The sequence below is a fragment of the Callospermophilus lateralis genome, chromosome 2 (assembly GCF_048772815.1).
Source record: "Callospermophilus lateralis isolate mCalLat2 chromosome 2, mCalLat2.hap1, whole genome shotgun sequence".
Taxonomy (NCBI): Eukaryota; Metazoa; Chordata; class Mammalia; order Rodentia; family Sciuridae; genus Callospermophilus; species Callospermophilus lateralis.
The window spans coordinates 179,808,151-179,822,579 of NC_135306.1; the positions used below are offsets into that span (position 1 = coordinate 179,808,151).

General features: G+C 46.3%; 1 protein-coding gene across 11 annotated transcripts in view; it reads right to left on the bottom strand.

Moving 5' to 3' along the window:
• Positions 1-5,894: 5,894 nt before the first annotated feature.
• The window catches only part of Wt1 (WT1 transcription factor), a 47,484-nt gene continuing 38,949 nt past the window's right edge, over positions 5,895-14,429 (bottom strand). For 4 of the 11 annotated variants that reach the window (XM_076844321.2, XM_076844313.2, XM_076844311.2 and 1 more), the window contains 4 exons: positions 13,214-13,364; positions 10,150-10,239; positions 9,478-9,570; positions 5,895-7,221 (listed from right to left, as the gene is read on the bottom strand). In XM_076844321.2, coding sequence (XP_076700436.1) covers positions 7,100-7,221; positions 9,478-9,570; positions 10,150-10,239; positions 13,214-13,364 — 456 coding nt within the window. In that variant the 3' untranslated portion in view covers positions 5,895-7,099. The remainder of the gene's footprint in view (positions 7,222-9,477; positions 9,571-10,149; positions 10,240-13,213; positions 13,365-14,429) is intronic. The other 7 variants (XM_076844320.2, XM_076844314.2, XM_076844312.2 and 4 more) reach the window with 3 other exon arrangements.

The following is a 14,429-nucleotide window of genomic DNA, read 5'->3' on the forward strand; positions in this document are numbered from 1 at the left end:
GCAGCTGAGCTCTGCTCCACACACTTGCCTGTGACCCAGAATAGGTGGGTAGAGCTCATGTGATCAATGGCTGTGCCATCCTGGCTGAAGCTCTGAGGCTTTTTCACAGGAGTTAATGACAGAGACCTATGGGTACCTTCCTGCATCCTGGAGGACATGCCACCCATTGCCTCTTTCAACAACCCTCATCCTTGGCTGCCCCTGGCAGAGGTGTGAGCAGAGGGACCAGTCAGGAGTTGGATCAGCAAACAAAACCGTTTGGACCTTGTAACTACTTATTGGACAGTACTAGACCCCGGGTTGTTTTTTTTTTTTTTTTTTAATTCTCCTCAGCTGCTTCTCCCATGGCCTGGTAATCTTTGCTAAAAGTGGTGGCATCTTGTTTTTGTGTTGTCCACCCAGTGAATTCTCAGGCATGCATAGCAGCAGGAAGTCCATGGGAACTAAAGAGCTTCAGCCTGGTTTTGGGGACAAAGGCAGACGCTGATCCCTCTAACCCCTCTTGCTTTCTTCCCTTTCACCAGTCCCCCAGGTCCCCATGAGCCCTAACCAGGATCACTTGGCTTTTCCTCCCATGCTAGGGCAGAGGTTTGCTGGAGTCAAGGCTGGAAGGCAGGAAAGCAGGTTATACCCACTGATGTGGTTATTACATTTTTAGGGCTCAGAAAAATTGGCACAGGAGACATCTCTGAAGACTCCCTGGCCTTCTTTGTTTGGATGGTAAGGACTCCAACATGTCTTACAAAAATGGAGGCTGCCTCCTGAGAAGAGGGACAATCCTATCCATGGGGGCCCATCCCCCACCCCCACCATCACCGGGAACAACGGCTTCCTCCTGGACCAGCTTCTTCTTACACAGAGCTTCTTGGGAAAGCAGGATGCTGCCTTTTAAAAACTAACCAATTGACCTTGAACTTTTCAAATGTGTTTCTCAATTTTCCCCTTTTATCACTGTCCGGCTCACATTAGGCTATGTCATCTCTTGAGTTCCGGTATTTAATATAAAATACTGAATGAAAACATATTTTGCAAACAGGCTGTACAGCTGGATACAAGGGGAGGGAACATTTTGCCCATCTGCCTGTCCTGTCTCTGGGCACTTGACAGACATCCCTAGTTTTCTAGCAGCGACTGGTGGTCCCCCTCCTCTGGTTTGGGGGCCAACAAGCCCTGGGATGGGGGGTAGTGCAATACAGTGCAAGGGTTCAGAGTGTGGGCTCTGAGTCAGAATCAGGTTAAAATCTCAGCTGTGCCATCCCACCAGCTGTATGGCCCTGGGTGAGGTGCTTCTGAGAGCCTCAGTCTCTTCATCCGTCAAATGGGGATTGCTGTGAGTGACAGAATGCACATACAGGGGCTCAGGTCTAGGCACAGAGGCTTAAGAAACGCCGTGGGGTTATTTGCCCTTTATCACCTGAGCATCTCCCACTTGGGGAAGTCCTACAGGGCGGGCGTGAGCAGGGCCCCTGTAGGTTCACGTGGGGGTCAGGCCCTGACAGACAGAAGGCCCCTCTTCCTGTCAGACCTCCCTGACACCCACACTTCATTCCTCATCTCTCTTGTCTTTCTTCTCCAACCTGCCTTCCTCTTTCCACCCGTCCTTCTTTTTGGTGGAGTCCAGCCTCCCTCTTAGTGGGCCTCAGTGTCCCCTGTGTCAGGCCATCCTTCTCACCCACTGTCAGCATGGCCAATGCTCCTGGGACCATGAGGGGGGGGGAAGCCACTTCTTCTGACCAATCGCCCCCCTACATTCATCTCAGTCTCCTCCCCCACACCCTCCTTCAAGCCTCCCCTGTTCCAGAAAACTCTCTTGCTATCTCTTCAGCTCCCCTCGGCTAGCTCCGTCTGCTTTGCCTGCCCATATCTGCCAGCCCTGTTGGAGGCTTCTGCTCATAACGGTGTGACTGTCCATCTGGTTACAGGCACGGCCTTCCAGAGCCTTATCTTGGGGAGCATGTCTTGCCCTCATCAGCCTCCAAAGCCCAAGCCTGTCCAGGGGGCTCCCTGGGCTCTGGTCTGGCCTGTGCACAGCTCCTGTGGGCTGGGCTGATGGGTTCCAACCTTCTGAGACTCGGCCCTTCCTTTGCTTTCTGCCTCTCTCCTTCTCAGGGCCAATCTAAAAACTAAGAGAATCGGGATTTTTACCTTAAAAAAAAATGTAGAAATATAGAAAATTTCAGAGCCTTCTATTAAAGTAAGTTACCTTCTCAGCAGAGCTTTAAATGATGGTGGAAAATTCCTCCAGGTGTTGCCAACATCATGAGCATTTGCATTAACTGATTAGCTTTGGTAAGCGTCTATCAAATATTTGCAGATTTCAATCACTTGATAAAAGGGTCACTAAAAATGACATGAATGAAAAAAGGCCAAGACCTTCTTCATATTTCTTCAGGATGTGTTCTCCTTATTGTGGTTTGAATGCATTTACCTCTGAGAAATTCCTACGAGCCACTCGGCCTGCTTAGAGACTTCAATGCAAATGTCTCCCAAAGAGTTAATTCAGAAAGATAGATCTCAGGAGGACTGTACCCCTTCTCCCTTCTAACCTGGTGATAATTCTATCTAGGGACCCCTCAACCTGGAGACCATGCCATTTTGGTCCAGATACTTCTTCGGTGGAGGAGAGAGGTGTCCTGGGCACTGCAGGTTGTTTAGCATCATGTCAACCTCTTAACAGTGGTGCTGCTGCTCCTGTTGTGATGATCCCAAGCCTCTCTAGACATCGCCAAGTATCCCTTAGGGGAGCAAACTCTCCCCCAGTTGAGAACCACTGTTCTACACACGTGTGCATATGCACACACACTTCTTCCTGACACACCGGTTAGTCCAACTTCAGTGGGGTGTAAACACCCTGCAGGAAGGACACGGCTCCGGGGCCATTGCCTTTGCCACTGATACCCAAAATAGCCAAGCAAGTACTTCCTAGTGGAGGCAAGATCTGGGAACTCCCTGCCTGCCAATGAGGCTCTTGCTCCCAGGGAATGGACCCTCTCCAGTCACATGGTTTCACTTGAGGATGCTGGTTAATGGTGTCAGGGAGGCAGTAGCCCACTGCCGAGGTGTGTGATGGAGTGACGTCCTCTGGATGGTATCTGCAGGCGTGGTCCCTGCCACACTTGATCTTATCTGGTGAAGTCTCCCCTGCTTGTAGAAATCACTGACATAGGATGGGCTGTTTGAAAACTAACCTCCTCACAAATGGCTTCACCAGGGTTAGTGCACAGAGTATCACCGACCAAATTCCACAGAATGTCTGACCCATATCATCAGGGGCCACCATCACGGCCATTATCAAGGGCTAGGGCTAGCAGTGTTCAGCACCTCCCCAGAGTTGTCAACTGCAAATCTCATCTGTCACCTTTGAGTCACCTTTTAACAAGTATTTATTAAGACCATCCTGTAGGTCCTTTCTACGTAAGTGCTGTCCACAGCCCAGCATGGTGGGAATGACTTGGGAGAGGGTTAGTGTTCAGATACTTAGGTCCTGCCTCAGAACTTCTGAATCAGAGTCTGCACCTTAGCAAACTCCCCAGGTGATATCTACAGACTAATAAGTTAAGAAACACTAAGGCAAATAACCCAGAACAGGGACTAGATCTCCTCCTAGAAGCTTCTGTGCTGGTTGGGAAAACCTAGTATATAGTCAAAAGGGGCAAAATACAAGTCTACATCAATCAAGTTTAGGTAGGAAACTTGGATAAAGAAGAATGAGTCCAAGACCTGTTTCAATCTCTTACCTCCCTTGGGCCTCAATGTTTTCAAATGTAAAGTGGGCATAACACTTGCCCTGTCTATCTCACAGGATTGTTCTAAAATTTAAAAAGACGGGCAAGCACTACACTGCCATTAGGCACTGCTTCAACGGTACACATTCTGAATGCTTGAGAGATTCAGATGAGAGAATAACAGGAAGTCTGGATGAGAAGACCCAGCAGAGGAAACTGGGGAGGCTGGAAGTATAGAACCAGCCACTGGTGTAAATCAAGAAGGAAAAACACACATTTTAACCATCTCCCAATACAGCCTCTAACCTAGGCCATAGGAGACTCCCACAGACCAGCGCCCACCCACTGGCTCCGGAGAGTCTGCAGAAGGCCCACACTGTGGGTTGCAGAAACACACTCAGCGTTCATCAGGTGCTTTACAAACTACATGGAGCAAGCAGAGCTGGTCTCTGTGCAAGGCTGCCCAGGAACCCAACTGCTGTAAATTTTCACCCTAGTTTGGGGATCTGGGGGTGGACTTTTTGTCATTTTGCAGAGCTGTCCTGTGAGGATGCCTAGACACTGCAGGCAGGGAGAGGGAGGAAAAAGAAGTTAACAGGTGAATCAATGGCTAATAGTTTCCCTAGATAATTCTTACATAAGCCTTTAGTCTAGATGTTTTCACAGTTTTTCAGGGAATCCTCATGGTGACCCTACCAATCAGGGGCTCCATCCCCACTTCAAGAATGAGAAAACTGGGACTTGATATTGGAACCAAGGTTGCTCTCCTTTCTAAAGCCCCTGACCTTTGTTGCAAGCTACACTGCAGGGGTAGTCAGAATCTCCTGTTTTCCTTGAGCCGTGGAAGCAATGTGGCTGTGCTTTTTTTTTAAAATTATTGTTTTAGCTGTTGATAGACTTTATTTTATACATGGTGCTGAGAATCAAACCCAGTGCCCCACACATGCCAGGCAAGTGTGCTGTTGCTCAGCCTCAGCCCCTGAGGCTGTGCTTTTGTTGTGAAATCTCTGACTTGCTGACGTTTGCCATGCTTGTCCTGAGCGTCTCCAGGGAAATGCTATCTTCTGGCGGGAAAAGATAAATATGGCTGCTATCCATGAGTCACCATACTCACTATAATTAACAGTGATGCAAGAGCCAGATGCACAATAAGAGGGGCCTCAAAATGAGGCTTCCAGGTGGCCCAAACATTGAACTGCACTTGAATGCTAAAAAGAGTGTCTGTGGCTGGGCTCCTGTCTGCTCAAGACACATTTTAAATAAAAAAAAGAAAAGAAAAGAAACTTGGAATGCACATAAGCTCCGAGATAATAGAATTGAGAGGGGCCAACCAAATGAATCTTCTTGTTTACAACTGGAAAACCACACACCAGAACCATAAAGAGTTTATAGATAATATAGATCTTTGCTTTCACACTCAGCTGCCCAGGAAAATCTAAGCAGTTTTACCTGCTGAGCTGATTTATAGCTACTACAGTTGTAAATTCAGTTGTACTCTGTGTTCAGCTTATGCCCTCCTGATCCCGCGAATGTCTCTATGAACTTTTCAAAAAAGATCACTTATCATTAGTAACTCTCTGTTCTCTTCTGCTGATCTGGAACAAAAAAAGGTTACAATGAACTGGGTGCAGTGACACATGCCTATAATCTCAGCTTCTCAGGGGGCTGAGGCAGGAGGATCCCAAGTTTGAGGCCAGCGTGGGCAACTTAGTAAAACTCTGTCTCAAAATAAAATGATATAAGGGCTGGTGATATAGCTCAATGACAGAGCAGTTCCCTAGCATGTGTGGGGCCCTGGGTTCCATCACCCCCCTTAAAAAACAATGATGACAATCTTGGTAAAATAAACCCTAAACCATAATTCCCATCACATCATCCACAGACACTCAACCACAGCACAAACACAATCATGTCACCATGCAAAGTGAAGGTGGCACTCTGCTTCTTCTAGCACAGAAAATTCCCTCTGTAAAGTCTGACAGAAAGAACATCTGTCGTCAGAACCTAGATAGGCTTACAAGTAGCCATCGAAGTCAGTGGCACTGTACCTGTTTAAAAAAGGCTGAATTGGTCTCAAGATTCGAACACAACACAGTTGATAATATCTTGTCATTCTTTTTGAACAGACTTTAATTGAGAGCAAAGTGAAAAATGCAGGTTACAGTTTTAGTGTTATCATCAATATGCTGCAAGATCAACACCCAGTGATGCACCTAACATTTATACATTTCCTAATTTTAGTCGTCAAAGAGCAGATCATTACCAGATACATATATTTACACAATAATTTCAAGCAACAGTAAATAATAAACTCCCTCCCTTAAAAAACAAAATACACATACATACTCACACACATACCCCAAAACCTTTAAACAATGGATTTCCTCCACACTAGCAAGTCTCATTTTTTTTTTTCACATATACTTGTAGACCCAAAGTTACTTAAGTTACTTAAGAACAGACTTATCTGGAGATCCTAGACCAGCCCCCTATTTTCTTTTAAACTCACTTTTAATTTTTACAACTTGAAGCCACATGGCCAGTGTGATCTGTACACTCTAAGGACACCCCAATGATGAACATGAATTCCATTTTCTTTGTGTGAAGACATGGGTACATCTCTGAAGATGCATCTGACTCAGAAAAAGTCAAAACCACAAAAACCTCCCATCTTCACACACGGTTGCTTAAGAATATTGTGCTAACATTAACACTGATTAACTGAGCAGTTAGATTCTTTTAGATGTCTATACAGAGGTACTGGTTAGTTCTGATTCTTTCTTTTTTTTTTTTTTTTTTCAGTGGCTTGAAACACGTGTGTTTTAAAAGTTGCCTGGTGGAACTACATCCTGTTTTCCAGGTTAGCAGCCCGCCTGACCTCCAGGATGCTGGATGAGCCTCACCCCCAATGTCTCTGATTTATTTCTTGCTGCTGCTGTTAGTAAATGAAACCCATGACGAAGTTTACGTTAGCAGACACAAACGCATGCCCTGGCCTATAATTATTCCATGATGGGAAATGGTACCATCCCTCCCTTCCTAGTGAAAATGAGCATAGAGGAGAAGGGGAGGGTTGGAGGGACGTGATCAACAACGGCTCTTCTTACAATGGAAAATCCAGATCAAATGGCGATGGCTTTTAACTAACAAGACATCATTAGCTGCTTCTCCAGGCCTGTGAGTTAGGCAGAGGAGAATCCAACTCCTCCCGCAAACCTGGTAGGATCCAGTGGTACAGGTATCTTGTCTTGGAAGTTGGATGAAGATGATCAACAGCCATATCCTTAGGTGAGTGAAGAATTTCAAAATTGGATTTGAAAGTAGTTCACACACTGTCCTGCCTGGGACACAGAACTGTGCCCGTGTTGGACCCCTCAGAGCGCCAGCTGGAGTTTGGTCATGTTTCTCTGGTGCATGTTGTGATGGCGGACTAATTCATCAGACCGGGCAAACTTTTTCTGACAACTGGGCCACCGACAGCTGAAGGGCTTCTCACCTGTTGATACAATTGCGGTCAGAGACACTTGCCTCGGCAAGACTGGCACAAGTTCAATTATCAAAGGCCCGAGTTCATTCATCACAGCCACCTGCCCCTGACTCCCACAGGCCTTTCCCTAAGCTAACCAATGGGCTTGCTTAATAACAGCACCTCTGGGGGCTAAATAATGTCTGAGATAATGTAAAAATTATGAAATGTTCTTCCATCCAGACTAGGGGACTAGGGAAACAGGAAAGAAGGGATGAATCTAGTTAATGGAAATATCTGGGAAATTCATATTTAAATAAGGGGGAAAGCATTTGTTCCAGTCTACTGTTGGAATGATGTATGAACTATGTCAATGGTTCCCTGTGGCTGAGCAGGGAACTGAGCTCAACTCAGCTGCAAGGGCCTCAGGATCATCACACCCTGGATGTTGGTGACTGCTATACAGAGGTGGAGCTGGGTCTGCAGTTTTAATGTCTCTATATGGATATTTTAAAATAAATCACTGACACCAGTTGCATGCTATTTGCTTCTTTTACCATGAAGGGTCAGGGTCACTCAGAGCATCATCTTTGTTATATGGAAGATTCTAACTGAGGCATGGTTCTGTCAAAATATAAGCCAACTCTATCGACAGAGCCTCAAGACATTCCTCCCAAGCCTCAATCTCATTAGGGACAAATACTAATTTTTATTAAATGCTTGACAGATGCCAAGACTTGTCCTGTGCTGGACATTGTGTGTGCATGTGTGTGTGTGCACACGCATACCTTATATATTCCTTACAACAGTCCCATGAGGTAAACATTATCCCCATTCTATAGATGGGGTTGGACATCTAGCAAGAACAAACCCAGGCAGGCCTAAAATCCAGCCTTGTCTAATTCCAAAGCCCAGACTCTTTCCTATATTGTACCTCCCGGGCCTTCCTAAGGATAATGCCATAGGAGCCAACCCTGTACCTCCTGGAAGATCTTCTCAGGATATTGCTGGTCCCACTTCGCTTTCTCTGACTACTGATCCGAGAAATGTCCCAGGAGATGTGGTGTCCCATGGTCAGAATGGGGGATGAGCAAATATAATATCAGTCTGCTGGTGACACAGGTCACTTGGAACACACATGGGGAGTGGGTGCACAAGGGACAACTCTTTCCCACCACTTTGTGAGCTCAGGACTAAGTCAGAGAAGCCATGCCAAAAGACGGGAGCAAAGCACCGCCCATCATGCCCACTGTTACACCGGTGCCTCCACTGTCTTAAGCGCAGCCTGTGGACTACCGGGGTGGGGGGTTGTTTTCCTTCACCTCCCGCTCACTGTCCCTCTGCTCTTCCTGATCTGCTCCTGCTCCCAACTCTGCCTCCTACTGGACAAATTCCAACCCCTTTTCCCACCAGTCTCCATCAATCCAACCTCAATGGAGACAACTTTGCTGGCTTTGGCTGTCTTCTTACTTCTGTCCTCCTTGGAGGCTGCATGAACTCATGCTCTTCCATCAGGAAGACAGTGGGTTAAGGGGGGCTGGGAGCATCTGGCTGAGTTTGCTGCTTACTAGCTTCGTGACTTCAGACAAGTCCTTTACTCCCTAGAGCCTTTGCCTCCTTGTCAATAAATTAGGGATAAATCACTCCTACGCTACTCTTTTTATGTGGATATTAGGAAGATAAAATGAGATCACCTAACCAAAAGCCCTCCTTCCGAAGGTAAAAAAATATGCAATACAGTGGTGCTAATTTCATTATGAATCACACCAGCCTTGTGGACAAGCAAAAATCCTTCAACAGCCAGTGGATATGTAAAAGCCCTATTCCCTTCAGACGGAGGACTGAAGTCCATCTAGCAGAAACTAAGACTGCTTTGGGGGCATTAGAACCAGTTCTCCAAGCAGGGTCCTGAAATATGAACTCTCAGGAGAATAAGTGTTCGGCTTGCTAAAATTTTTTTTTTTTTCTGTAAGGTTGATTATTGTGTCAAACCAAGTGAAAAAAAAAAAATGTGACTGGACAAATTGGGAACAGTAGGGACCTAGTTTATCTCTTCATTTTTATTCTGGACACTCTGGATGTTCCTGCCACATCTCTCTCCTATTCTGTATTTCCCCTTCTCTCCTTCTTTGAGAAACATTATTTATCATATTAAGATAGCTACACACTGTTCTTTCTCTCAATTGAGTCTCTAAATCTAATCTCTCTTATCACAAACAAGCTCAATCAACAGTAGTTTTTTTAAAAAAAATAATGAAAAATAAATGTGAAGAAAAGTTTACGCACTTGTTTTACCTGTATGAGTCCTGGTGTGGGTCTTCAGGTGGTCGGACCGGGAGAACTTTCGCTGACAAGTTTTACACTGGAATGGTTTCACACCTAAACGGACAGAGAAGGTCTAGCCTCGGCCCTAACGATGTGGGGCACAGCGAGGCCCACAAGCTGGAGGAACCCGGTATTTCCAGCCACACTTGCAGTGTCTGTCAGGCCCTCACATTTCCCCAATCCCCCAGGTCCAGCAGCAGGATCCACCTGGTTCTGCACTGTAACCCTCAAGGACCTGCTTCTGTCCTGGAAACAACCATTCCTTAACACAAGGTCTAGTTTCTCATCAGAGAGAAGGTCTCAGCTGGATCATAACTGAAAAGGAGAATCCTGCTGCACCCCTATTCTGCTCTCCACCATCCTTGGTCTTGACTGGTACTCTCTACCAGCAGCCCATGGCTGTGGGATCTCACTGTGCTGTGGTCTGCAGAAGGCGTGGGATGTTTCCTTTTCTTTCCTTTCTTTTTCTTCAAGAAAAGGAAAGTCTCCAGATTTGGGGGAGGAGGTGGATTCTTGGAAAAAACTAAACAGATGGCTGACCCTCTCATCCATATTCAACACGGAAGAGCGTCACAAAATCAGCCCTAACCCAAGGGAACACGACTGCTGGCAATGAGAAGGGAACCTACAAACCTGTGTGTCTCCTTTGGTGCCTTTTGAGTTGATCTGAACGAGAAAACCTTCGCTCACAGTCCTTGAAGTCACACTGGTATGGTTTCTCACCTTGGGGAAGACACATATTCTATTTGAAAACAACACTGGAAGTGCGATCTCATCAGAGGCAACCTCACCTACTTGGACTGAGGGGATCCCAAAATGCCTCAGGCACTTTGGGGAGCTCTTCTGGGCAGCGATGCCAATTTCCACAGGAGATCAAAGGCCCAGCTGTGCACACCCGCAGACACTGGGCTGGGTGAACGACAGCCATCCCTCACCAGCTCTGCTGCTTACAATTCTGGGTGAAGCACAGTTCTTCCTTGGGAAATTGGACCAATAATCTGACACCTTCAAAGGACTTGATCGTCCACATAAAGGGCTCAGGCCGGTGCCTAGCACAAAAGCAGTGCTCAAAAAATAACATCAGGGAATACTTAAATAAAAACCAAAGGTGTTTTAACTCCTAGGTTGAGTGTGGAAAGAATTCTGGGTTGGGTGTGCCTTGAGGCTAGCCCCAGAAATAAGTGTTTTAAGTTTTATAGCCTGAAGATTTGGTGTTCTTTGCTACTGACTTCACATTTTTGAGTCAAGCATCAACCAATCCTCGGAGCCAAAGCACTTAGAAAATTTGTATCATTCTGTTCTAAGAGAAAAGTCAGTCGTGGGGTTGCACAATCCCCTGCCCCACCCCGTCCTCCACAGAGAAAGTGCAGCCAAACCCCAGGAGCTGAGTGCACTCAGTAACTGTGGCCTTCCCCCCCCCCCTCAGACTTCTGAGTCACTGGCATTCTGAGACGGACAAGCCACCCCAGGGTCTGGTAAGTCTTTTCCATTGGTGGGCAGCCCCCAGTGCCTTTTTCTGCTCTTGACCTCTGCCCTCTTCCTGATATCTATACCCCAACTGTAGCCAACTAGACACTCTTCATTCCTATGTTCACATTTTTTTTACCCATCCAAGAGTCAACCCTATGTCCCTCACAACTGCCATTCACTTCCCTGCGATGCCTGCTTGGAAACTTCATGGTCAGATACAAACCCCTTCCCTCCCTCATCACAGAATTTATCCCAGTGCATCTAATGAGGTGAGCCATTTCCGTCTGCCTTCTCCACAGGCTACAATATCTGGAGAGCTTTCCTTCATTTATATTTGTACCCAGCCCAGTGACTTCGGTGTCAGCTCTATAACCTGCAGGAGACGGCGCCCCTTCTCATCTGATTTCCTTGCCCTGCAGTCGACCTTCTGCTCACCCTTCAAGTGCTCTGCCTGAAGGTCAATGGCTAACCCAAGACCTTCCTGTTCCTCAAGAAAATTACTCCAGTGTCCCTAGCTCAAATCCCTTCCCTCTCAACTTCAGAGCTTTTCCTGGATCTGAATTAGTATGTGATCCCATGTTGTCTCAGTTTGTTTTCTTTAGTGTATATCCTCTCTCCAAAGTGCACCACACACTCCTTGAGAAGGAGGTTGTGATTTGGGGTTAAAAGGTCGGAGTTTTGAAGACCTGCTCCCACTATGTCCTACCCTCTTGACAACGGTTTTGTGTGTGAGGATTAAATGAAATAATACGTGTAGGCAGACCAGCACATAGAAATTCTCATATACTAGTCTGTATTGTTATTATGAATATATAAACAAACACTGCACTCTTTGAAGACAGGGGCTGCAGGATTGTTCAACACCGACCTGACTGCCTTGTCTTCTGCAAGGAAGAGCTCTGTGGAGGCCCCAGGGGGCCTGGGGCTCTTGGCTGTCTCGTTTACTGCCTTCATCCACAGCCCTCTAAACCTCCCTTTGCTGTCAGTGCCTCTTTCCCAGTAAGTTTCTACAAACCATATCACCTTCAACACAGTTGCTTGCACTCTTCTAGGCAGAATCTGACTTCATCATTTTTCTTATTACCTTGGTGGATACTTTTCAAATGATCCCATTGAGGGGAATATGTAAAAAAGCATAATATGCCACAGGAGCTCTCAACAAAGCCTGTGGTCTACTGAGTGCAAGCTCAAGTTTATGGCAGAATCACATCCTCCAGATGCAATGAGTTAGCAAAGCCCAACGGTCTAAAGGGATCTGAAGGCAGCTCACTTTCAGTTACCCCACAGTGAAATCAGCAGGAATAACAAAATAATGAGAGTAGGCACAGCATGAAGCTGCCCTTCACTTGGAAAGACCAGCACCAGCTTCTCTGCGGAAAAGCCTGGGCTTCACATTCTCCCTGTAGGGAAGACCCAGACACATGCCCATTCTGTGCCCACAAGGCTGAGTGAACATGTGTGAAATGCCTGTTCACGTTCAAGGTGGCCAACAACCAGACAAGGTCAACTCTGTCCCAGACACAGACTCTTTGACCCAGGATAGAAGGGTGTGTCCAGTTTCTGGTTTTCCAGAACATATAATCAAAAAAATCACTTCTCCATTTTTTAAAAGACTAGTGACAAAAATTTAACTACAGGTCATTTTCCTTTCTTTGCTGGTTGGTTATTACTAACCCAAGCAATTCAGTTCTTCTCTGGACAATTCCTTCAAAGTTTTATGATGACCTTGTCCATCATTTGAGTCATCAGATTATCCTATGCCCAGGCTTGCTCCTCTCCCCTTAGAGATGGTAAGAATATTCTATCACTAGCATTAGTTCAGACCCCTAGACATAGGGTCCTATGCTAGGTATTTTAAATCCACAATGCCTTTAAATATTAGTCTATGCTTAACAACTCCATAAGGTGGGCATTATCATCTCCATTTTCCACATGAAGCAAATGATGTTCAGCGAGTAACTTGCTCAAGGGCTCCCACTTGGTGAAGTCAGCATTCAGCGTGGGTCTCTTTAATTCCATGATATTCTCTTTCTACCACTCTATTCTGTTCTTCCTGAAGACAGTTTACTGACTTCTTATAAAAGGATGGACAATCAGGATGAAAATGGCCTTGGCCTGACCTTTCTAAGCAATGCCTACTTTCCATTCCAGAAGTCACCTACATGTGAGGCCAGAACAGGAGCTCTTGAGCTACCTGTGTCCAAGGCTGGACCATGGACACACTTACCAGTGTGCTTCCGGCTATGCATCTGTAAATGGGACAGCTTAAAATATCTCTTATTGCAGCCCGGGTAAGCACACATGAAGGGACGTTTCTCACTGGTCTCAGATGCTGACCGGACAAGAGTCGGGGCTACTCCAGGCACACGCCTCACATCCTGTAGGCAGAGTGTGAGAGGAACAGAGGTTTTAGGCCATATATGAATATTCTTGTCAGTCCCAAGGAAAAGTGAGCACTCAAATATACCCAAGGAAAGGATGGCAGGTATGTGAAATCTGAAACCATTCCCCTCCACACCCCAAATGCCCGTGGCAGACATCACTAATGGATGATAGATCAGACATTCTGCAGAGTCGTACTCTAACGTTATCACTACTGGTCAACCAGAACTGGGACTTGAAATGAAATCTATTCAGGTTCCCTAACACAGAGCCTCTGGAGAAGAAATGCTGGTGCCTAGAAGAGCTCCCAATCCATCCTGTCTCTGAGCTCCTCCACATGAGGCAGTGAGGTCTGAAAGTCCAGTCCCAGATCTCATCTACTCCCTCCCACTCAGATACCATGACCTTGAGCCCAATCTGCAATGGATGTTGAAGTTCTTATCAGAGAATAATGTGAACTAGTGAATGAGCACCAAAGTGACCAGAATGTCCACATGCAAATAAATGACCAGAAAGAAAGAGCTCCTGGATTTGAGGGTTCTATGAAGGTCAACTGAACCCAACAGAAGCCCATGGCATGGCCAATATGACCTTTAATACTGTCACCAAAAATGACTGGATCTGTCTGCTGTCTCTTCTCTTTACATGTCCCTCCAAGGCATCTGTTCATCCCTTTATCTGGTGGAAGAGACTCCCCTTCCCCACTATCAGGCTCAGAGTCATAAAGGGGAGCAGGGCAGGTGCCCGAGGAGCCACTGATTCCCCGCCCCTGTTCAGCATCAGATGTACAAGTCTAGGCCAAAGGGTGAGAGTGGCTGACACGGAGCATACCCACCATCACGCTAGACCTGGAACTGCTTCAGAGCTTAACAACACCCGCCCTGTGTGTTTCCCACTTTCCCCAAGCTTAAGTTCTCGTTCCTATTTCACAGGGCACTATCTTTTTTGAAGTTAAAAGTGTACAATGACTTAGGAGAGCCGTGTTGATAGGCCACAGCATCTCACAGTAAATGGTGGCATGCAACTAAATGGTGAGCCAGTGGTGTGGTGTACTCAAGGAA